Below are 24,385 nucleotides of genomic sequence, written 5' to 3'. Positions count from 1 at the left end.
CCAGGACCACTAGATAACTTTTTGTATGAATTAGATGTGCTGGTCTCAAACTTTTCTGAGGATGGTGCTCCCTTAGTTACATTTACATTTATTCATTTAGCAGACACTTTTATCCAAAGAGACTTACAAATGAGGATAGTGGAAGCAATCAAAAACAACAAAAAGAGCAATGATATAAGTGCTGTAACAAGTCTTAGTTAGGTTAACACAGTACACGTAGCATGGGCTTTTAAATAACATAATAAATAAAAAGAAAACAGATAGAATAAAAAAAGAATAGAGCAAGCTAGTGTTAGAGGTCTTTACACATACACACACACACACATACAATTGCATAATTAATGAAAATAACATAGAATACAAAAAGATTAGAAAGGTAGTTAGATTTTTTTTTAAGAATAGAATTAGAATAGTGAGTGCTAAAGTTAGAGGGTCAAATAAAGATGGAAGAGATGGGTTTTAAGCCGATTGTTGAAGATGGCTAAGGCTTCAGCTGCTTGGATTGAGTTGGGGAGGTCATTCCACCAGAAGGGAACATTTAATTTAAAAGTCCGTAAAAGTGACTTTGTGCTTCTTTGGGATGAATCAAGCGATGTTCACTTGCAGAACGCAAGCTTCTAGAGGGCACATAAGTCTGAAGTAAAAAATTTAGGTAAATGGGTGCAGAGCCAGTGGTAGTTTTGTAGGCAAACATCAATGCCTTGAATTTTATACCAGCAGCTATTGGAAGCCATTGCAAATTGATAAACAGAGGTGTGACATGTATTCTTTTTGGCTCATTAAAAATTGATCTTGCTGCTGCGTTCTGAATTAATTGTAAAGGTTTGATAGAATTGGCTGGAAGACCTGCCAAGAAGGCATTGCAATAGTCCAGCCTGGACAGAACAAGAGCTTGATCAAGGATGATATATATGCAGCATGTTCCGAAAGAAAGGGCTTGATCTTCTTGATGTTGAATAAAGCAAATCAGCAGGATCGGACAGTTTTAGCAATGTGGTCTGAGAAAGTCAGCTGATCATCAATCATAACTCCAAGGCTTCTAGCTGTTTTTGAAGGAGTAATGGTTGATGTGCCTAACTTGATGGTGAAATTGTGATGAAACGATGGGTTTGTTGGAATCACAAGCAGTTCTGTCTTGGCAAGGTTGAGTTGGTGATGGTCCATCATCCAGGAAGAAATGTCTGTTAGACAATCTGAGATGCGAATAGCTACCGTCGGATCATCAGGATGGAATGAGAGGTAGCGTTGAGTGTCATCAGCATAGCAGTGGTATGAAAAGCCATGTTTCTGAATGACAGAACCTAATGATGCCATGTAGACAGAGAAGAGAGGTGGTCCAAGAACTGAGCCCCGAGGCACCCCAGTAGTTAGATGCTGAGACTTGGACACCTCACCTCTCCAAGATACTTTGAAGGACCTATCTGATAGGTAAGACTCAAACCATTGAAGTGTTGTTTCTTAGACTTCTTTTGCCAGTAGGGTTGATACAAGGATCTGGTGGTTAACCGTGTCAAAAACAGCGGACAAATCAAGCAGGATAAGTACTGAAGATTTGGATTCTGCTCTTGCCAGTCTTAGAGCTTCAACAACTGAGAGCAAGGCAGTCTCAGTTGAATGTCCACTTCTGTAGCAAGATTGGTTGCTGTCAAGGAGGTTGTTTTGTGTGAGAAAGGTTATGCTTAGTTATGCTATTTATGCTAGTTATAGTTATGCTTGAAGACTTATACTTCCACCTAGATAAACCTCTATCTGTGGACTTCCACACTCTGCTTGCCTCTTTTGATCTCATCCGAGTGTCAACTACTGCTACTCACAAATCAGGCAACCAACTGGACCTTATTTATACATGACACTGCTCCACTGATCATTTACTGGTTACTCCACTGCACACCTTGGATCATTTCCTCCTCACTCTTAACCTCAACTTGGTCCCTGACACATCGCTTCCCCCTCCACATGTTATCTTTCGACGTAACCTACGCTCACTCTCACCCTCCCGGCTATCTGCAATGCTTTCATCTTCGCTTCCTTCCACTAAACTGTTAGCATCTTTTGATGCTAACAGTGCTACTGATACTTTCTGCTCCACTCTTAAATCTTGTTTAGCCACTGTTTGCCCCTTGTCTTCCAGGCCAGCCCGTACCACCCCTTCTACCCCTTGGTTATCTGATGTTCTACGCCAACATCATTCTAAAATTAGAGCTGCTGAAAGGGTGTGGCGCAAATCCGAAACTACTACTGACTTTAATGTGTATCAGTCACTTCTCTCTCCCTTCTCTGCTAATGTCTCCACTGCTAAAAGGACATACTACCATAACAAAATTTACTCTTGCATGCCTTTTAAAACATTTTCCTTGCTCTATTGTCCTCCTTCTCATCCTCCTGCTTCATCTCTAATAGCTGACAACTTTGCCACATTTTTAATTAATAAAATTAAAAACATCAGTGCACAATTTTCCATACCACAATCCATCAAGCACATCTCACCAGCAAACATACACTTATTCACATCCTTCTCTTTACTCTCTGAGTCAGAAGTCTCCAAACACATCCTTTCTAATCACCCTACTACTTGTCTGCTTGATCCTATTCCATCTCATCTCCTTCAAGCCATTTCTCCTGCAGCTGTACCTGAACTCACTCACATCATTAACATATCCCTCCACACTGGTGTTTTTCCCTCATCATTTAGACAGGCTCGTATAACTCCACTACTTAAGAAACCCACCCTCAACCCATCTCTCTAAGAGAACTACATGCCAGTTTCCCTTCTTCATTTCATTGCAAAAACACTTGAACGAGCTGTGTTCAAACAAGTCTCTGCCTTTCTCACACAGAACAACCTTCTTGACAGCAACCAATCTGGTTTCAGAAGTGGACATTCAACTGAGACTGCCTTTGTTCTAAGCTGTGAAGCCCTAAGACTGGCAAGAGGGGAATCCAAATCTTCAATACTTGTCCTGCTTAATTGATCCGCTGCTTTTGACATGGTTAACCACCAAATCCTCCTGTCAACACTACTGAGAAAGGGCATCTCAGGAACCGCACTCCAGTGGTTTGAGTCTTACCTATCAGATAGGTCCTTTAAAATATCTTGGAGAGGTGAGGTGTCCAAGTCTCAACATCTCACTACTGGGGTGCCTCAGGGCTCAGTTCTTGGACCACTTCTCTTCTCTGTCTACATGGCATCATTAGGTTCTGTCATTCAGAAACATGGCTTTTCATACCACTGCTATGCTGATGACACTCAACGCTACCTCTCATTCCATCCTGATGATCCGACAGTAGCTGCTAGCATCTCAGCTTGTTTAACAGACATTTCTTAATGGATGAAGGACCATCACCTTCAACTCAACCTAGCCAAGACAGAACTGCTTGTGGATCCAGCAAAACCATCGTTTCATCACAATTTCACCACCAATTTAGGCACATCAACCATTACTCCTTCAAAAACAGCCAGAAATGTGGGAGTTATGATTGATGATCAGCTAACTTTCTCAGATCACATTGTTAAAATTGTCCGGTCATGCTGATTTGCTTTATTCAACATCAAGAAGATTAGGACCTTTCTTTCGGAACATGCTGCACAACTCCTTGTTCAAGCTCTTGTTCTGTCCAGGCTGGACTATTGCAATGCTCTCTTGGTCGGTCTTCCAGCCAGTTCTATCAAACAAGCAAGATAAATTTTTAATGAGCCAAAAAGAATACACGTCACACCTCTGTTTATCAATTTGTACTGACTACCAAAAGTTGCTCGCATAAAATTCAAGGCATTGATGTTTGCATACAAAACTACCACTGGCTCTGCACCTCTTTACCTAAATTCAGTACTTCAGACTTATATGCCCTCTACAAGCTTGCGTTCTGCAAGTGAACATCGCTTGATTGTGCCATCCCGAAAAAGCACAAAGTCACTTTTATGGAGGTTTAAATTAAATGTTCTCTCCTGATGGAATGACCTGCCCAACTAAATCCGAGCAGCTGAGTCCTTAGCCATTTTCAAGAATCCGCTTCCATCTTTATTTGACCCTCTAACTTTAGCACACACTATTCTATTCTTTAAAAAAAAATCTACCTACCTTTCTAATCTTTTTTATTCTATCTATTTTCTTTTCATTTATTATACAATTATAAAAAAAGACCTCTAACACTACCTTGCTCTATTCTTTTCTGTTTTCTTTCTTATTTATTCTATTATTTAAAAGCCCTTGCTATGTGCACTACATTTAAGCTGACTGAGACTTGTTATAGCACTTATACAGCATATCATTGCTCTTTTGTTGTTTTAGATTGCTCCCAATGCCCTCATTTTTATGTCACTTTGAATAATAGCGTCTGCTAAATTACTAAATGTAAATGTATAAACACATTGCACTACACCAAATAAACATAATAATGTTATTTTTTGCAACATTATATGACCCCTTTAATAAATGTTCTGGCTCTTCCAAGCTTTATAATGGAAGTGAATGGGGTCCAGATTTTGCATCCATTCATCATGAAGAGTACTCCACACAGATCTGGGGGTTAATAAAATGACTTCTGAAGCAAATCGATGCTTTTGTGTAAGAAAAATATCCAGATTTAAAACTTTATAAACCGTAATCTCTAGCTTCTGCTAACTGGTATGTGCATTCATAAGAAAGTGGCATCCAGTGGATGACGTAGGATGAAGTTTAGTGTAAGCTCCGGTGAGAATATACTAGGTCATGGTCTGTCATGTTACAGAAAAACTTAATTTAAATTAACCATTGTGAAAATAAAACACTCTTAGAATTCTTCAGTAAAGATCCATACAATCAAATCATCTTATAATTTAGGTAAAACAATCTTCACATAAACCAATTTTAATAAATGTGCTTTTAATACAGTGTGTTGTGTATGATGTACTGACATTTCAGTCTCCGTCAGTATCAGCTCTCAGTCTGAATAAGAGCCATTTGTTCATTTTGTTCAAGTTTTTAATTGCATTCATTTTCACAACAAATAAACAACTGGTAGTTAGAACATTTGGAAAAACCAAACGAATACACACACACACACACACACACACACACACACACAGAGAGAGAGAGAGAGAGAGAGAGAGAGAGAGAGAGAGAGAGAGAGAGAGAGAGAACAAACAGGGTATCAGTGAGTATGACCTTCTTGTCGTCCAGCAATTGTAGTATGTTCTTCTCTTGTCTGAGCAGGAAGATGACGGTTTTCTCATGGTTCTCCTGAGCAGCGTACTGCAGCGGTGTCCATCCGACATGACATTCGACACACACTGACGCTCCACTCTCAACCAGGATTGACACCACCTCCAGAAAGCCGGCTTTAGCTGCGTAATGCAGCGGTGTCAAGCCACTCTGAAAGACACAGCAGCTTTACTGCTCACAAGAATGCAGCTTTACTGCTCTGAATGCTGATATTTAAGTTTTACATTTCCAGTCATAGGTTTGGAATAATTCAGTACAGTGTTTTTGAATGCTGCATTTATTCGTTTAAGAATAAAAACAGTTATAATGTCAAATATTATTACATTTTAAAATAACTGTTTTCTACGTGAATATATATTAAAAAAAATATATTCCTGAATTTTCAGCAGCCTTACTGAGCATAGGAGTCCAGACCAGAAGTGTATTTATATATACACTAGGATTTATTCATTTTCAAATGATTTAATAGTTGTAATTTTAATTTTACAGTTAATAATTTTGTAATGTATCTTTGGCATTTTTATTTTATTTTGTTTTTAAAATATTTACATTTGTATTTATACTTATTTCAGTTTCGTAAATTTAAAGAATTTACTTATTTTGTTTCAGTTAGTCAACTATAATATGTATTAAAATTACAATATGTAATTAAATTAGGATTAATGTATTAAAATTAGCTTTTATTTTTATATTTCCAGTTTTTATTTAGTTTTAGTAATTTATTTATATTTTATATTTATATTTATATTTAATATTTTATTTATCTTTTATTTAAGACAATGTCTCCAAAAAAATCAATTTAATATTTTATTTCAGCTTTATTTGAATACATTTTTGATACATTTAAGTTTAGTTAAAGGGATTGTTCACCCAGAAATATTTTTTTTTATGTTTATCTGCTTACCCCCAGGGCATTCAAATATAGGTGACTTTGTTTCTTCAGTAACAAAATTTTTTTTGTTTCTTCACAAACTAACATTTTTAACTCAAACCAGTCTGTCAGTCAAATAATGGACTCAGATGGGAATCATGGCTTTGAGAGTAAAACGCTCATGACGATACATTGATGTGTAAAGACACAAAACTGTCGTTCTGTGCAAGAAACTGAACAGTATTTACATAGATTTTATTTTATTTTTTACCTCTGATTAGAGCTGAAGATCTTTGCCCGAATTCATAACACCTTTATTCATATCATTTTACACGGGGTCAGTCTTGCGCTCTGGTTTAAGTGGAAAATGATTTGAAATGCATTTCGATTAGTGAGAGAAAGATGTGAAAATGGATGCTGAGGAAGTGAAACGGAGGCTTGCCTCTGGCAATTACGTTTTGGTTGCCCCAGCAACTAAAGCAAAGACTGAGGTGTGGAAAAGTTTTGACCATGTACATGATGAGAATAATGAGACAGTGGGTTATGTTGCTGGATGCACCATAAGTGAGCGCAGGAACGTGCTGAAACCATCTACAATGGATTCAGTCATTTTCCTCCACAAAAACCATGTAGCCTAATATACGCGAGTATATAGGCTAATGTTGGCATTATTATTATTTTTTTTTTTTTATAAAATTACAGCTGCTAGTGGCGACTGAAGCAAATCCAGTGGAGTCTTTATCTTGATTTTGTCATCTTAATTTAGAATTTATCTTAATTTAATTTGTTATGAAAGACTTATTTTATTGGCGGGGTGGCCTATTTATAGTCTAAGTGTATGCCTATGCCTATTTACATTTACATTTATTCATTTAGCAGACACTTTTATCCAAAGCAACTTACAGATGAAGACAGTGGAAGCAATCAAAAACAACAAAAAGAGCAATGATATATAAGTGCTATAACAAGTCTCAGTTAGGTTAATACAGTACACGTAGCATGGGATTTTAACTAATATAATAAATAAAAAGAAAACAGATAGAATAAAAAAATAAAAGAATAGAGCAAGCTAGTTAGAGGTCTTTACACATACACACACACATACATATACAATTGCATAATAAATGAAAAGAAAATAGAATACAAAAAAATTAGAATGGTAGTTAGATTTTTTAAAGAATAGAATTAGAATAGTGAGTGTTAAAAGTTAGAGGGTCAAATAAAGATGGAAGAGATGGGTTTTAAGCCGATTCTTGAAAATGGCTAAGGACTCAGTTGTTCGGATTGAGTTGGGGAGTTCATTCCACCAGAAGGGAACATTTAATTTAAAAGTCCGTAAAAGTGACTTTGTGCTTCTTTGGGATGGCACAATCAAGCGACGTTCACTTGCAGAACGCAAGCTTCTAGAGGGCGCATAAGTCTGAAGTAACGAATTTAGGTAAATGGGTGCAGAGCCAGTGGTAGTTTTGTAGGCAAACATCAATGCCTTGAATTTGATGCGAGCAGCTATTGGAAGCCAGTGCAAATTGATAAACAGAGGTGTGACGTGTATTCTTTTTGGCTCATTAAAAATTGATCTTGCTGCTGCGTTCTGAATTAATTGTAAAGGTTTGATAGAATTGGCTGGAAGACCTGCCAAGAAGGCATTGCAATAGTTCAGCCTGGACAGAGCAAGAGCTTGAACAAGGAGTTGTGCAGCATGTTCCGAAAGAAAGGGCTTGATCTTCTTGATGTTGAATGAAGCAAATCTGCAGGATCGGACCGTTTTAGAAATGTGGTCTGAGTAAGTCAGCTGATCATCAATCATAACTCCAAGGCTTCTAGCTGTTTTTGAAGGAGTAATGGTTGATGTGCCTAACTTGATGGTGAAAGTGTGATGGAACGATGGGTTTGCTGGAATCACAAGCAGTTCTGTCTTGGCAAGGTTGAGTTGAAGGTGATGGTCCATCATCCAGGAAGAAATGTCAGTTAGACAAGCTGAGATGCGAATAGCTACCGTCGGATCATCAGGATGGAATCAGAGGTAGAGTTGAGTGTCATCAGCATAGCAGTGGTATGAAAAGCCATGTTTCTGAATGACAGAATCTAATGATGCCATGTAGACAGAGAAGAGAAGTGGTCCAAGAACTGATCCCTGAGGCACCCCAGTAGTTAGATGCTGAGACTTGGACACCTCACCTCTCCAAGATACTTTGAAGGACCTATCTGATAGGTAAGACTCAAACCATTGAAGTGTTGTTCCTGAGATGCCTTTCGCCAGTAGCGTTGATAGGAGGATCTGGTGGTTAACCGTGTCAAAAGCAGCGGACAGATCAAGCAGTATAAGTACTGAAGATTTGGATTGTGCTCTTGCCAGTCTTAGAGCTTCAACAACTGAGAGCAAGGCAGTCTCAGTTGAATGTCCACTTCTGAAGCCAGATTGGTTGCTGTCAAGGAGATTGTTGTGTGTGAGAAATGTAGAGACTTGTTTGAACACAGCTCGTTCAAGTGTTTTTGCAATAAAAGGAAGAAGGGAAACTGGTCTGTAGTTCTCTAAAAGAGATGGGTTGAGGTTGGGTTTCTTAAGTAGTGGAGTTATACGTGCCTGTCTAAATGATGAGGGAAAAACACCAGTGTGGAGGGAAGTGTTGATGATGTGAGTGAGTGCAGGTACAACTTCAGGAGAAATGGCTTGAAGGAGATGAGATGGAATTGGATCAAGCGGGCAAGTTGTAGGGTGATTAGAAAGGATGAGTTTTGACACTTCTGCCTCAGAGAGTGAAGAGAAGGATGTAAATGAGTGTAAGTTTGCTGGTGATATGAGCTTGACTGATTGTGGTATGGAAAATTGTGCACTAATGTGTTTAATTTTATTCTATTTAGAGTGCAAAGATGTTACGATGTTACAGAAGACTTATTTTATTTCTTTGTTCCAACTTCCAATTGGCCTATAGCCTACATTAGTCATGAATATATTATGTTTAAATATGTATAAATTACTCATTCTTGACAAAAAGCAAAAGAGCTGTGTGTGTGTGCGCACATTTGAATTATGTAGGGCTGTAAACGGGTTCAGGGTTTTAAAAACCTGTCAATCAAAATGTACTTGTCAATCTCGGCCCGAAATCTGTCGGGCTCAGGTCATGTAGGGCCTAACTGTGTCGTCTTCTTCTTGCTCTATGGCAGATTGCAGACTTATAAGTGCTTTACGACCACCTATCTCTCAAATTGACCAATAGGCGCGTTTCTACTGTCGGGCCAAAAGCAGGCGTGCTACTGGGTTCCAGGGCCAGTTGCGTTTCCACTGTCACTTGTTTTTTGGCCAGATGAGAACCTTGGGCCTTTCATCACCTTTCATCATTTCAGAAAGCTAACAGCTAAAACACTAACATTAAAAACTTTTTAAAATAAGTTGAACTCAAAACTCACTTTCAGTCAGCAGGGAGTGTTTGAAATAACTTGATCTGATGTGGATTATAAATCACCATACAAGGCAGAAATATTTATAATATTTTGCACGCTAGGCATTAACATTACCATAGTAGCCTAAACATGGTAAATGCGTCTACTTGAAGAAATCAGACATCAGCTTCTTATCCTCCATCACAATCGTGCATTTATTTAGTAACATTTTATCTGTCATAAATCTTATAAGTCTTGTCTCATGACTTATTTCTAATTGTGACTACACACATTAATGTATCATCACGAGCAGCAGGGTTTAATTTGGTTTTGTTTGTGTATGTTTTTTAGACTCTCAAAGCCGTGATTATTATTCACGTCAATTATATGACTGTCAGACTACAAAGTCACCTACATCTTGGATGCCCTGGGGGTAAGCAGATAAACATCAAATGTAAATTTCTGGGTGAACTATCCCTTTAACAATAACAGCACTGCTTTGGTATCTCAGGAAATCTGCACACAGTTTGAGACACTATCTAGATCTCTTCTTATACTCTAGAGGAGACACATGTGAGATTACAAGGGTCTTTTTCTCAAGAAACATCTGAGAAACATGAGACCAGCACAAGCATCCATGTTTCTGTGTGATTTTTCTTTGCATGGCAGGTTTCTTCTCACCGTGTCCTTGTGGTTGATCTCAGCTCCCTGTCCCAGCAGGACTCTCACCATGGCCACGTGTCCATGTGCAGAGGCCAGATGCAGACAGGTACATCCGTGTTTGTCGGTCAGGTGCAGCAGAGATCCAGAGCGGCTGAGCAGCAGCCCAACCAAAGCCGTGTGTCCATTCTGAGCCGCCAGGTGCAGAGGACTTGAGCCCTGAAACACACGATGGACGGTCAGAACCGCACTCAAACGTCATTCTTCAGACTGCAGCAGTCCTTCTGATCCCTTGCCTGAATGTTTGTCTCAGCATCGGCCTGAACACCAGGAGAATTCAGCAACAAGCGAACCATGTTTTCATGACCGGACTGAGCCGCCAGGTGCAGAGGAGTGTAACCTGACTGAACACACACACACACACAATTCACAATCACTAATATGTACATTGTGGCTTTTGTTTCAGTAAAAGATAAATTACCTTAAGATATCAAGACTTATTTTGAGAGAATACATCTTAAAAGCACTTTACACAGCAAAGGTGTAATAAGTTTCATAAACAGAATAAAAAAGTGCACTTGTATGTGCAATGTATGGAGGTGGCAAATGCATTTATTGTACAGTACACAGGAAATAATATTGTAGAAATATTATGAAATTAATGTTTTAATATTTTAAATATAAATGTATAAATATATATTATTTATATTACATGTATTATATTTAATTAGAAAAACTACAGACTACACTAATATTTATGATAATATAACAAATAATCAATATAAGTATAAAACAAAAATTATTATGCACATTTTCAAATTTTACTGCTGCGCTGGTTCTTTTTACCAAATTGAAAGCAGTTATACAATTTATTTAGAATAAACTATGACATTTAGTTTGTAAAAAGTTAGCTGTATAGCTCATGGTATGAGTCATATTTCTGTTTTTACGTTTTTTTGTAAAAGGTGTAAATGTACTGAAAACACACACACACACACACACACACACAAAATCATTTTAAATAAAGGAAAAAATTTAATTAACGTTTTAAACCTTAAATGATAAATATTTAATTATGTAATTATTTATTAAATGATTAATACAAATATTAGAAAATATAAATATATAACATAAGAAAATATACACTTTTATAATCATTTGCTTTTATTATTTTATGTTATACAGGATTTGGAAATGTGTAGATATTTATTTATTTCCATCCATCCATCATCTTCCGCTTATCCGGGGCCGGGTCGCGGGGGCAACAGTCTAAGCAGAGATGCCCTGACTTCCCTCTCCCTAGCCACTTCCGGGAGACATAGTCCCTTCAGCGTGTCCTAGGTCTTCCCCGGGGCCTCCTCCCGGTGGGACATGCCTGGAACACCTCCCTGGGAAGGCATCCAGGAGGCATCCGAAATAGATGCCCGAGCCACCTTTGCTGGCTCCTCTCAATGTGGAGGAGCAACGGCTCTACTCTGAGCTCCTCCCGAGTGACCAAGCTTCTCACCCTATCTCCAAGGGAGCGCTCAGCCACCCTACGGAGAAACCTCATTTCGGCCGCCTGTATCCGGGATCTTGTCCTTTCGGTCATGACCCACAGCTCATGACCATAGGTGAGAGTAGGAATGTAGATTGACCGGTAAATCGAGAGCTTTGCCTTACAGCTCACATCCACCCCTCGTGCCTTGCCACCGAGGAGCTTTTTAACTACCTTTGTGACTTCAGCCCGGGTGATGGATGAGTTCTCCTCCGAGTCCCCAGCCACTGCTTCCTCAACGGAAGACAAGTCGGTGGGATTGAGGAGATTCCTTCCACCGCCCGACGATATTCCCAGTTGAGGGCAACAGGTGCCCATCTCTACTGTAAACAGTGTTGGTAGGGCACTGCTTCCCCCTCCTGAGGCGTCGAACAGTTTGCCAGAATCTCTTCGAGGCCAACCGATAGTCTTTCTCCATGGCCTCACCGAACTCCTCCTAGGCCCGATTTTTTGCCTCCACGACTACCCCGGCTGCAGTCTGCTTGGCCTGCCGGTACCTGTCAGCTGCCTCCGGAGTCCCACAAGCCATCCAGGCCCGATAGTACTCCTTCTTCAGCTTGACGGCATCCCTTACTTCCGGTGTCCACCACCGGGTTCGGGGATTGCCGCCTCGACAGGCACCGGAGACCTTACGGCCACAGGTCCGAGCAGCCACTGCAACAATGGAGGTGGAGAACATGGTCCACTCTGACTCAATATATCCAGACTCCCTCGGGATCCGGTCGAAGATCTGCCGGAGGTGGGAGTTGAAGATCTCTCTGACAGGGGGCTCGGCCAAACGTTCCCAACAGATCCTCACAGTATGTTTGAGTCTGCCGAGTCTGTCCAGCTTCCTCTCCCGCCATCAGATCCAACTCACCACCAGGTGGTGATCAGTTGACAGCTCCGCCCCTCTCTTCACCTGGGTGTCCAAGACATATGGCCGAAGGTCTGATGACACGACTACAAAGTCGGCCTAGGGTTATTTTTATTTTCGGGTTATTTTTGAACATGGTGTTCGTTATGGACAAACTGTGGTTAACACAGAAATCCAATAACAGAACATCGCTCGGGTTCAGATCAGGGGGCCCGTTCCTCCCAGTCACGCCCCTCCAGGTGTCACTGCCCACATAGGCGTTGAAGTCCGCCAGTAGAACGACGGAGTCTGCAGTCGGAGCACTTTCCAGCACCCCTCCTAGAGACTCCAAGAAGGCCGGGTAGTCCGCACTGCTGGTTGGCCCGTAGGCACAAACGACAGTGAGAGACCTATCCCCGACTCGAAGGAGCAGGGAAGCGACCCTCTCATTCACTGGGGTGAACTCCAACACTAGGCGGCTGAGCTGGGGGACTATGAGCAAACCCACTACAGCCCTCCGCCTGTCAACATGGACAACTCCAGAGTGGTAGAGAGTACAGCCTCTCTCAAGAAGTGTGGTTCCAGAGCCCAAGCTGTGTGTGGAGTTGAGCCCAACTATCTCTAGTCGGTACCTCTCGACCTCCCGCACAAGCTCAGGCTCCTTCCCCGCCAACAAGGTGACATTCGACATCCCTAAAGCCAGATTCCATGTCCAGAGATTGCGTCGTCGGGGGTCTCGCCTTCGCCTGTCGCCCGATACACTATGCACCATTCCCTTATGCTCCCTCCTGCAGGTGGTGAGTCCACAGGAGGGATTTATTTATTTATTTAAATTTGGTTGTTAAATTTCAGTGATTTCAATAACTTTTTACCTTTTTCTTTATAAAAAAACCTGTACAAATTAATCTGTGTTATTATAATGACAATAACAAAGCTCTTGGGTTTGACTCCCAGTGAAAACAAAACACAAACAAAATGTAAAACTGCAATGCAAAGCGATCATCCCCCAAATGAAGAAATCAAATAAAAAATGCCTTGTTTTCTAACAGCCATGTTCTGCAGTGTATCTTGTTGTGTCATGTCACCTCAGCTAACAGCTGTTGTCTCTTCACATCGTCTTTGCCGCTGGCACTGTCGCTGTTAGAGGGAAATTCACTGCGTATTGTAGCTGGAACTTTAGTCAGGATTTCTCTCACGAAGTCCACCTGTCCGAAACAGGCTGCCACATGCAGAGCTGTCAAACCCGTCTAAACACACAAACACACACACACAAAAACACTAATACAGAATACAACACAAACATTACAGCAGATTTTTGTTCTGCTTAACCTTTATAAGCAGAGGTCATGTGTTCACATGAAGCACCTTGGAGCTCTGGATCTTCAGTGAAATGCTGTCTTTCAGCACCTCCAGAATATGAGTGTGTCCATTCTTGGCAGCTAAATGAATTGCTGTCATGCCATCCTGAAAGGGTCAAAGGTCAATGTAAAGTTGCACTATTACGAAATTATCATTGTTCTTCATCATGTTAAAATATCCTTTGTCACAATTTGTCTTTCTAACTCACGGTGTCCTCCTCTGTCACTGATGCTCCAGCGTCCAGAAGAACTTTCACTACCTCCGTATTACCACCAGCAGCAGCCAAATGCAGCGGGCACAAACCTTTAGCCTACCAAATTAGAAAGAGCAGAAAATATGCTAATATTTTTTTTTTTTTTTACCTGAAATAGAATAACGTTTATGTTGTTTAAAAAAAAAACTTCTTATTTAACTTCATAAAATTCATTAAAATAAATATAAATAACACTATATAGATTTTAAAAAATATATGACCATAAAAGCATGATCATTACTTGAAAAAAGAAAAAATATACACACACACACACACACACACACACACACACAATCATGACCAAAAATATCGGCATCTTTGGTAAATATGATCAAAGGAGGCTGTAAAAATTAATCTGCATTGTTTTTTTGTTTTTTTTATTCTGTAATGATGAGCCAGAGACGTTCGGATCCAAATGCAGCGCTTTATTAAAGAATGGTCAAACAGGCAGAAACCAGGAATGGCATCAGGTGTGTCAGGGATAACCAGAGTCGAAACAAGCAGAGATCAGGGCAGGCAGCAGAGAATAGGAGTCAGAGTAATCATTCCAAAGCTCAAACACGGGAATGACAAACACAGGGAGAAATGCTCGGAAATGTTAGACAGGCTAAATAAGGCTTCGCAGTGAGTGAGAGTGATTGTGCTGCTTTTATGTGTGTGTAAATGAGGTGCAGGTGTGGCAAGGTGATTGTGATGCAGTGACTCATGGAGAATGTAGTTCAGGTTGGTGCTAGTGTCCAAGTGATATCTGGTGGTTGATGGGTGGAGTGGTCCTGGGTGGAGTGCCCTTTACTGAAGTTCACGGGCACTCCATCTAATGATCGTGACAAAAAAAAAAAAAAAAAAAAAAAAAAATCACTAAAAATCTAAATTTCTACTCTAAATCCCCCCCTCTCGAGCGGCTTCCAGATGCTCAAAACAATATAGGAGGGAGGTGGAGCGGAGGCCGAATAGGGGGAGGGATGGAGGGCCAGGTCCATGTGGATGTGCAGTGGCCGGGGACCGGGGCAGAGCAGGCGGAACTGGGCCTAACATGGAGCTCAGGAGCCTTTCCTGGACCTGACATGGGAAACAGGGGCCCTTCCTGGACCTGACAGGGGATACAGGGACCTGCCCTGAGCTTAACTCGGAAACAGGGCTTAACTCGGGAACAGGGGCCCGCCCTGGGCCTAACTCGGGAACAGGGGCCCGCCGTGGGCCTAACTCGGGAACAGGGGCCCGCTGCGGGCCTAACTCGGGAACAGGGGCCCACCAAGGCATAGCAGGTGGCGTGGGAGCCCACCAGGGCGGAGTAGAGGACCACCACAGCCGTGTAGATGGGACAGAAGCCCACCAGTGCAGAGCAGAGGACCACCACAGCGGAGTCGATGGCATAGGAGAGCAAGTCTGCTCCGGGGGGACTGAAACAGAGAACATATACAGGTTAATAGCAGCCTCCGTGGCCATGATGAGAGGGTAGCTGGCCTCCGTGGCTGTGACAGGGCGGGCGGTGAGTTCAAGGATGGCCTCCATGGCCATGACAGGACAGACAGTGACTTGGTGGATGGCCTTCATGGCCATGACAGGATAGGATGAGAGTTCTGGAAGTTCGACTGAGACTTGGCGAGGCTCTGGTAGACCCGTGGTGACTTGACTTGGCTCATGGAGATCAACTGTGACTTGACTTGGCTCGTGAAGATCATTGGTGACTTGACTTGGCTCGTGAAGATCATTGGTGACTTGACTTGGCTCGTGAAGATCATTGGTGACTTGACTTGGCTCGTGAAGATCATTGGTGACTTGACTTGGCTCGTGAAGATCATTGGTGACTTGACTTGGCTCCTGAAGTTTAACTGTTGTTTCACTTGACTCTTGGGTGTTAGTGGTGACTTGACCTGACTCGGGAAGGTCGACGGGGACCTGACTTGACTCTGGAAGATCAACTGTGGCTGCCATCTTGCGCAGCGGCGCTGGGCTGGTGGCCATCTTGTGCAGAAACTCAGGTACAGGGACCATCGAACGGATAGGAGCTGGATACATTGGAGAAGTGGCCTCCTCAACTGTAAAGGGAGAGCCACAAAACTGCAACACAAAGTCAATAAACTGTCCCAGGGTCCAGCTAGGGTCTTCTTCTGGTAAACTTAAGCTTATCTTAGAGTCAAAAACAGTCCTTTACCAGATCCTCATCCCCAGGCAAAAGGTGACTATAGTGAATGAATTCCTCCACAAAGAGTTCAATTGGTTGGCCATCTTGAAAAATGGAGCAAAGCACACTTACAGGGTTGAATGAACTTTTAGCTGGCTCCATAGCTGGTCTGGTGTTCAATAAAGCTGCTTGATCCTGGTTTGGCAAAGTCTTCTGTAATGATGAGCAAGAGACATTCGGATCCAAATGCAGCACTTTATTAAAGAATGGTCAAACAGGCAGAAATCAGGAATGGTGTGTCAGGGATAGCCAGAGTTGAAACCAGAAACAAGCAGAGATAGGGACAGGCAGTAGAGAATCAGAGTCGGAGTAATCAGACCAAAGATCAAACACGGGAATGACAAACACAGGGAGAAACACTCTGAAATGTTAGACAGGCTAAACAAGACTTTGCAGTGAGTGAGAGTGATTTTGCTGCTTTTATGTGTGTGTAAATTATGTGCAGGTGTGGCAAGGAAATTGGCTGATGAATGACGTGCAGGTGTGGCAAGGTCATTGTGATGCAGTGACTCATGGGGAATGTAGTTCAGGTGTGGTGCAACAGTATGGGAGGTGCTAGTGTCATCTGGTGGTTGATGGGTGGAGTGGTCCTGAGTGGAGTGCCCTCTACTGAAGTTCACGGGCACTCAATCTAATGATCATGACAAAATCACTGAAATCTAAATTTCCATTGGATATAAAGAATTTAAAATGGGGGGAAACATAATTATGAAATTAATGTTTTTCTCAAATACACGTTGGACACAATTATTGGCACCCCTACTAATTATTTTGAGTAAAATATTTCTGAAGTATATTCCCATTCATATTCACAATTTTGAGCACTCCAGGGTGATTATGAACATGAAATTATCCAGCCATGGCTTCCTGTTTCACAGAAATATAAAAAGGAGGGAAAACAAAGCCCAAATTCACTTAATCATCCAACACAATGAGAAAAAACATATTAGTATATATAGTATATATTCCTGATGTGCAGCAAAGATAATTGAGCTTCACAAATTTGTGAAGTGGCTTTAAGAAAAGTGTTAGAGCAATGGAAATACGCAATTGCACCATCAGGGTAATAATGAAGAATTTACAATCAACAGAAAATGTTATGCACTGCCTGAAAGAGGACCTGTGTCTATATCATCCTAATGCACGGTGAGGAGGAGAGTTTGAGTGGTTAAAGACTCTCCAAGGACCACAGCCGGAGAACTGCAGAATCTACTTGTGTCTCGTGGTCAGAAAACTTTATAAAATGGTGAAACAGCACCTAAATCACCATATGTTGTTTGGGAGGGTTTCAAGAAAAATTATCCTAGCTCATCCAAAAACAAACTCCAGCATATTCAGTTATCAGCCATGACTGGATCTTCAGATGGGACTGGCTTCTGTGGTCAGATGAAACTAAAAGATGAGCTTTTTAGCAGCAAACACTAAAGATGGGTTTGGTGAACACAGAGATAAAAAATATCCCATGTGTACAATGAAATATACAGCTGTATATCGTTGGCCTGTATTTCTGCTGGAGGTCCTGGAAGTCTTGTTCAGACAAATGGCATCTTTGATTCTATCAAATACCAACAAATCAAAAATCTGTAAGTGACTGACTCTGTTAGAAATCTTATAATGGGCCATGTTTAGATCTTCCAACCGTACAATAATCCAAACACAAACCTCAAAAATGACACATAAATGGGTCACTGGACACAAAACCAAGCTTGTGCTATGGCTATTCCAGTCCTTTGACCTGAACCCTACAGAAAATGAGAGGAGTGAACTGAAGAAGAGAAGCTGGGGATCTAAAGGGTCTGGAGTGATTCTGGATGAAGGAATGGTCTCTGATCTCTTGTCAGGTGTTCTCTAACCTCATCAGGCATTATAGCAGAACATTTAGACTGTTAAACTGTCAAAGTACAAAGACCACGTCCCCTTTTTTGTGTATTCATGTGAGCAGAGGTTAGTCAAAAAAACTGTTTTAGTGACGTCATTACTACAGGAACTAGATGTAGTCCAAACGGGTCGTTTTTTGTAGGCGAATTCTGTTAAATAAAATATCTCGCTTGGCATTGAACTTTGAGTTTTAGAATTTTACAGATATAATTTATGCTCTAACAACAACATTACACACTAACTAAAGTTTAAAACATGGGATCACAAAGAACGGGACCTTTAAAATAAAAGATCAAAAGGATTAACAATGCAGATTACTTTTCACAGCCTTCTTAGATTATATTTACCAAGGGTGCCGATATTTTTGGCCATGACTGTATATATATGTGTGTGTATATATGTGTGTGTGTGTGTATATATATATATATATATATATATATATAGGCTATAGGCTACTGTCTTGTCCTTATAAATGTTTATTTTTTTATTTTAGAAATAAATAGGCTATAGGCTACTGTCTTGTACTTATAAATTTGTGTCCCTGTCATTGGATTGCAATCGGCTAAGTGGAGTTCACAAGGATTTCAAGAACCTTGTATTAAGCATCTTCGTTTCAAGATAAAAACTAAGACTAAATCAAAAATGACTGTCAAAATTAATACTGGGCAACATATATAGTTTTTTTTACTGAGTTTAATTTGATTTAGAAAAATGTACATGGCCAAAATACTCAAAAGTTTTGTTCTAAAATTAATTAAACTAAATTCAACTAAAATAGAAAATGTAAATGGACAACATAAAAAGAAATCTTCAAAATATTTACAATGGTATTCCAATGATACTAAACTAATTAAACATAAAATGGCTTTATACATCCTGACCTTGTTGTTGAGTGTGACCGGTCCTTGAGTAAACAGGAGCAGCTCTTTAATGACGGCCACACTGCCTTTAGCTGCAGCGATGTGTGTGCAGGTCGCTCCCTCCATGTTAGCTAGCTGGGCTAATTTTGGCTGGTGCCTCAGAAACAGCTTCACCACCTCTGAGTGATCGTTCTCCACCGCTAGATGAAGAGGAGTCTGATTTTGCTAAAACAACACACAGCAAACATCACTACATGACCCATGATGGCAGGATTACTGTCATTATTATCAGGATTGACACCACGAAAAGGTGCATTTACATTACTATAATAAGAAAAGATACTAAATTATTTAAATATGAAATTATTACTATACAATCATGTATTAATTAAAACGTAAATAATTCTGAATTAAAGATATATAAATATTTTTTATATATATTTTACAGTCTTTATGCAGAATTTTGAGCAGTTATAGAATAAACTTGCCTGTGTAAAGATTTATTATAAAATTATTATTTTTCATTTATTTATTTCACTTATTTCAAGTTCAATGTTGTAGTTCAATAACACAAAATAGTAGGATTATTATTATTATTATTATTATTGAAATTCTGTCAGCTAAACAGCTACAAAGACTCAGACTTATAAAGAAAATATTGAAAATAACTGATCCTGTTTTACCTCAAACGTTATATAAACAGGTTTTATCATAACTTAAGGTTTATATTTTAAGATGTAAACCTTGTTTTAACATATTTTAAGGTTTATTGTGGTATCACTTTACATTAAGTTTTTATTTATTCATATTAGTTAATGCACTCACAATATCTGTGGCAGTGATGTCAGCTTTCAGGTTTAACAGGCTGCTGCAAACATCCAGCTGTCCACTGAAGGCTGCCAAATGCAGCGGCGTCTGCTTTTTCTGTAAAACAGAGCTGTGCAGTTTAATATCTCTGGGTTTAAGATCATATTTTATCAGCACAGAGCTTTCAGTTCTTACCAGAGAGAGAGCATCAACACTGGCCTGATGGGTCTCCACCAGTAACCTGACGAGCTGCGCCGAGCCGCTCTGAGCGCTGAGGTGCAGAGGCGTTAGGCCCAGTTTGGTCTTGGTGTTCACAAAGGCGTTATGGGCTAGCAGGATGTCCACAATGTCTTGATGACCTTGCTCTGCTGCCAGATGAATGGCGGCCTTCCCCTCCTGATGAGATTTCATATAAATCCTCAATACATTATTTTTGAAGCAGTTCTTCAGGACACAGATATTCAGAGATTCAGATTCATAAAAAACCTACAACTGAAAGTCACAAATGCTATTGTATAACAAAAATATATATATATAAGGGGTGTAACGATACGCGTATTCGTATTGAACCGTTGTTAGGCTACTCAGTCCGGCGCTCGCTCACTCAGTACGCGATGATGGCTCGTTGCAAAATGGCCAATGCGTTTAACAGACCAGAAATAGAAGATCCTCCAATAACCAACAGGTCTGGTGTTTGGGTGCACTTTACCAATCGATCAGGGCATCCAAACAAGCAAGGAAATCAAAATGGACTAGTACTGTACTGTGTCAGAATTTCCTGAGCAGTACGATACAATTAACAGGCCTGCACGTTATTAGATAGAAGAACTGTTATAAATAGAACGTATGCACGGGCAGTTTTGAAAACTCAACCTACTTTTCTCTTGGAATATTGCAGCGCAAATCGCGTTGTATCTGAAGGGCAACGCTGAGCCCAGGGTCCAGCGCCGCGCATACCGCGTCCTGTGAGAAAGACCCTTTAACCATTTTGCAAGGAGCCTTCAGCGCGTACTGAGTGAGCGAGCGCCTTACTCTGTAGTGGAAAACGCAGGTTTTGAGAACATGCTTAATGTAATTGAGCCCCGTTAGCCTACAATATTCCTTCACGAGCCCATTTCAGCCAGACCGTAATTCCTCCTTTGTTCCAAAAGAACCAATTGAGTAAAAACACACTCAATATAAAGAGTTATAGAGTTCCATATAAAAAGTTACATCTTTGTATTTGTTCATAACTACTACAACAATATAACATTTTCATTTTTTTTTTATAAGGAGCTGTTTTTGTTTTATACAGTATGCTGCTAAGAAAACACCATAGAAGATGGGTAAAGAATAGCTCCATCATTGTTCAATCTAAAAAACAAAACAAAAAACATACTTTGTTAGTTTTAATAAATAAAAAAAAAAATTTAAATAAAGGAAATTTATCTGCCGATTTTTTCTTTTTGCTGTATCTAAAACGTACCGAACCGAACCGTGACACCAGTGAATCGTATCGAACCGAATCTTGAATTTTGTGAACCGTTACACCCCTAATATATATATATATATATATATATATATATATATACACATATATATATATATATATATATATATATATATATATATATATATATATATATATATACACATATATATATATGTATATATGTATATATATATACAGAAACCTGATTCCAAAAAAGTTGGGACACTTTACAAATTGTGAATAAAAATAGAATATAATGATGTGGAAGTTTAAAATTTTTATATTTTATTCAGATTCAGAAAATGTATCATTTTAAGGGGAAAATAAATTGATTTTACATTTCATGGCATCAACACATCAACACATCTTAAAAAAGTTGGGACAAGGCCATGTTTACCACTGTGTGGCATCCCCTCTTCTTTTTATAACAGTCTGTAAACGTCTGGGTACCGAGGAGACAAGTTGCTCAAGTTTAGGAATATGAATGTTATCCCATTCTTTCAGTCGGTCACTCTCAATGTCATTATTTCATCAAGCTGCAACTGATCACAGCGTGAGCATAAGACGTAAGCAGGGGCAATGCATACCAGATTTTCGTTCGGAGTTGAGCGACAACATCGTTCTGCACCAGTATCTTCAAGTGAGCTACGAGTTCAACGCACTCTTGGAAGCTTCCGGTATTGGCGGTACGGCGCTTCAGCGGTGGCCGTTCTGTGTGGAGTGGGTTGTGCGGCCAATTCCCCTGTGCGCCTCAGCACTAAAAAAAGCATTTCCCTAAAAAAGCATTTACTCTAAAAGAACTTCACCAGTGGGACATTATAAAGATGACGGATCATCCTTATAAGGTTGCAATTCACCTGTTTCTGGATGCGGTCGTTACCTGGCACCGGGTGATGGTCACGATCACTGCCTCACGTGTCTGGGCATTAAACACACTGAGTTGACTTACGTGGATGACTCATGTTCCCACTGCAGGAAGATGACCATTTCGGAGCTGCAGACCAGGCTTTGCCAACTCCAGCGGGGCGGAGCTCCATTGCCTCTGCTGAGATCTAAGGCTCTTCCTGGCGGCTGCCAGGTGAAAACTACTTCCGGAAGTAACACAGATGGTTTAAGGGTTACAGGGGTAGAAAACCCACCAGGGAACCAACATCTGTGACAATTGCGACCCAGTAAGACACGGGGAGAGAGAGATCCAAAAGCAGGTATGTTTAATTAGGTAATCGAAAGAATAATCCAACAAGCCGGGTCAAAACCAGAAGACAATCCAAAGTAAAACAAACAGGGAAGGAACAGGAATGGGAACTCGGAAGACGAGGAATCTCAGAGGACGAGAAGATTGGGATCACGAAAGGAATTCTAGTGCCTATGGTGAAGAGCCTAAGGGGAAGTGGGCCCACTAGTGGACACCAAGGGAAACGGACACTAGACAGCTATGCTTTGCCTCTTCGGCGACACAGTTTACAGCTTTGTCCAGCAGTTCTCAAATGCACAGAAGCAGACAAAAGGCGATCCAACACATCCTGCCCTGGAGGCCAGCTTCTGCCTCCACCTATCCGCAGCTGTGAGTAGTTCAAGAGTGTCAACAAAGGCCCTAATCAAGCACCCTATGCCAATCTGTGGAACCAGGTGAGCCTTGCACCCCACACTCTCACCCCTCTCTGGCCCGCTCACAAACCACCTTAGTAGGGTGTTCGCATTTGCAACTATCTCAATGATTGGCTCATACTAGAACAGTCTCGGGATCAGTTGTGGGAGCACAGGGACCTTTGAGTCTTCGACTCAACTGGGAAAAGAGCAAACTCTCCACGACGCAGAGTTTCTCTCTTCTCAGTATGGAGTTAGATTTGGTCAAACAGACAGCACGCCTCACAAAGCAACATATGCAAATTCGTTCAATGGCAGGATGGAGGTTCTATTGCATATGAGACTGCTTCAGCACTGGCTTCATGGCCGAGTCCTGAGGTGTGCATCTTCATTTGCATATTAATTACCTAGAGTTGTTAGTAGTACACGCAAGCACATGATGGTCCGAAAGGACAAAACAGCAACTGTTGCATACATCAACCAATAAGGTGGTCTGCGCTCCTGTCGCATGTCACAACTCGCCCGCCACCTCCTCCTTTGGAGAAAGTTCTGAGGTCACTTCATGCTATTCACATTTCATGCCATTCGCATTCTGGAGAGTGGCGGCTCCATCCCCAGGTGGTCCAGCTGTTTGGAGACATTTTGAAGCTGCTGTAGACCAGTTTGTTCTCCAGAGACCTCTCACTGCCAGTTGGTCTTCTTCCTGACTGAGGGAACATTCGGCATGGGTGCACTGGCACACAGCTGGCCACGGGGCCTGCACAAGTATGTGTTTTTCTCCCAGTGATCCACTGTGCAACGACACTGTGCAAGCTCAGGGAGGACGTAGAGCAGGACTACTCAGACCTGGTTCCCTGAACTAGTGCTCCTTGCGATACTCCCTCCCTGGCAGATTCCTCTGAGGAAGGATCTACTGATTCAGAGACAGGGCACCCTATGGCACCCACGTCCTGACCTCTGGAAACTTCATGTCTGGTCCCTAGACAGGACTTGGAGGTTCTAGGTGATCTACCCCAAGAGGTAGTTGATGGCATCACTTCGGTGAGCACCATCTATGAGACACGCTTATGCCTTGAAGTGGAACCTTGTCATAGAGTGGTTTTCTTCTTGTCCAGAAGACCACTGAATAAGCACAATCAGGGTTGTGCTTTCCTTTTTGCAGCAAGGGTTGGAGCAAAGGCTGTCTCCCTCCATCCTCAAAGTGCTTAAAACACTAGGGCTCTATTGGGGCCTTTTGAGCCTTTGCACTCAGTCGAGCTAAAGTTTCTTTAAAAATATATTGCGTAGCTTGTCGATGATCTTTGGCTCGGTCTATACATCTGAAAGCACATGATGGAGATTTACTTTTAATCTCAGAATCGGGTCTACTGATGAGATGCGCATGACAAATCACATGCGATTTATAGTGAAGCCCTTGTTTATTGATCATAAAGTACAAAGTAGATGAGGAAAACTAGGAGGCCAGGTTTATTTTAAGAGCTGCCATTACTGTCTAGAGTT

At 41.0% G+C, this 24,385-nt stretch overlaps 2 protein-coding genes across 8 annotated transcripts in view; one reads left to right on the top strand and one right to left on the bottom strand.

Annotated features, from left to right (window-relative positions):
* The window catches only part of LOC127935318 (60S acidic ribosomal protein P1-like), a 568,794-nt gene that overhangs the window by 261,487 nt on the left and 282,922 nt on the right, over nucleotides 1-24,385 (top strand). The window contains exon 5 of one of the 6 annotated variants that reach the window (XM_052533082.1): nucleotides 17,525-17,537. The exons of the other annotated variants lie outside the window; for them this stretch is intronic. The gene's annotated coding sequence lies outside the window, so the exon portion shown is untranslated. Of the gene's footprint in view, nucleotides 1-17,524; nucleotides 17,538-24,385 lie in introns of those variants that run through there. 6 annotated transcript variants of the gene reach the window in all.
* The window catches only part of LOC127935306 (serine/threonine-protein phosphatase 6 regulatory ankyrin repeat subunit B-like), a 69,459-nt gene that overhangs the window by 10,924 nt on the left and 34,150 nt on the right, over nucleotides 1-24,385 (bottom strand). For both annotated transcript variants that reach the window (XM_052533050.1, XM_052533051.1), the window contains 9 exons: nucleotides 20,023-20,223; nucleotides 19,846-19,944; nucleotides 19,042-19,245; nucleotides 14,053-14,154; nucleotides 13,851-13,949; nucleotides 13,571-13,732; nucleotides 10,410-10,517; nucleotides 10,135-10,332; nucleotides 5,145-5,351 (listed from right to left, as the gene is read on the bottom strand). In XM_052533050.1, coding sequence (XP_052389010.1) covers nucleotides 5,145-5,351; nucleotides 10,135-10,332; nucleotides 10,410-10,517; nucleotides 13,571-13,732; nucleotides 13,851-13,949; nucleotides 14,053-14,154; nucleotides 19,042-19,245; nucleotides 19,846-19,944; nucleotides 20,023-20,223 — 1,380 coding nt within the window. The remainder of the gene's footprint in view (nucleotides 1-5,144; nucleotides 5,352-10,134; nucleotides 10,333-10,409; nucleotides 10,518-13,570; nucleotides 13,733-13,850; nucleotides 13,950-14,052; nucleotides 14,155-19,041; nucleotides 19,246-19,845; nucleotides 19,945-20,022; nucleotides 20,224-24,385) is intronic.

This window comes from Carassius gibelio, chromosome A19 (genome assembly GCF_023724105.1).
Source record: "Carassius gibelio isolate Cgi1373 ecotype wild population from Czech Republic chromosome A19, carGib1.2-hapl.c, whole genome shotgun sequence".
NCBI lineage: Eukaryota > Metazoa > Chordata > Actinopteri > Cypriniformes > Cyprinidae > Carassius > Carassius gibelio.
Note: the sequence above shows the minus strand (reverse complement) of the source record. Positions and strands in the feature narration are given on the sequence as shown.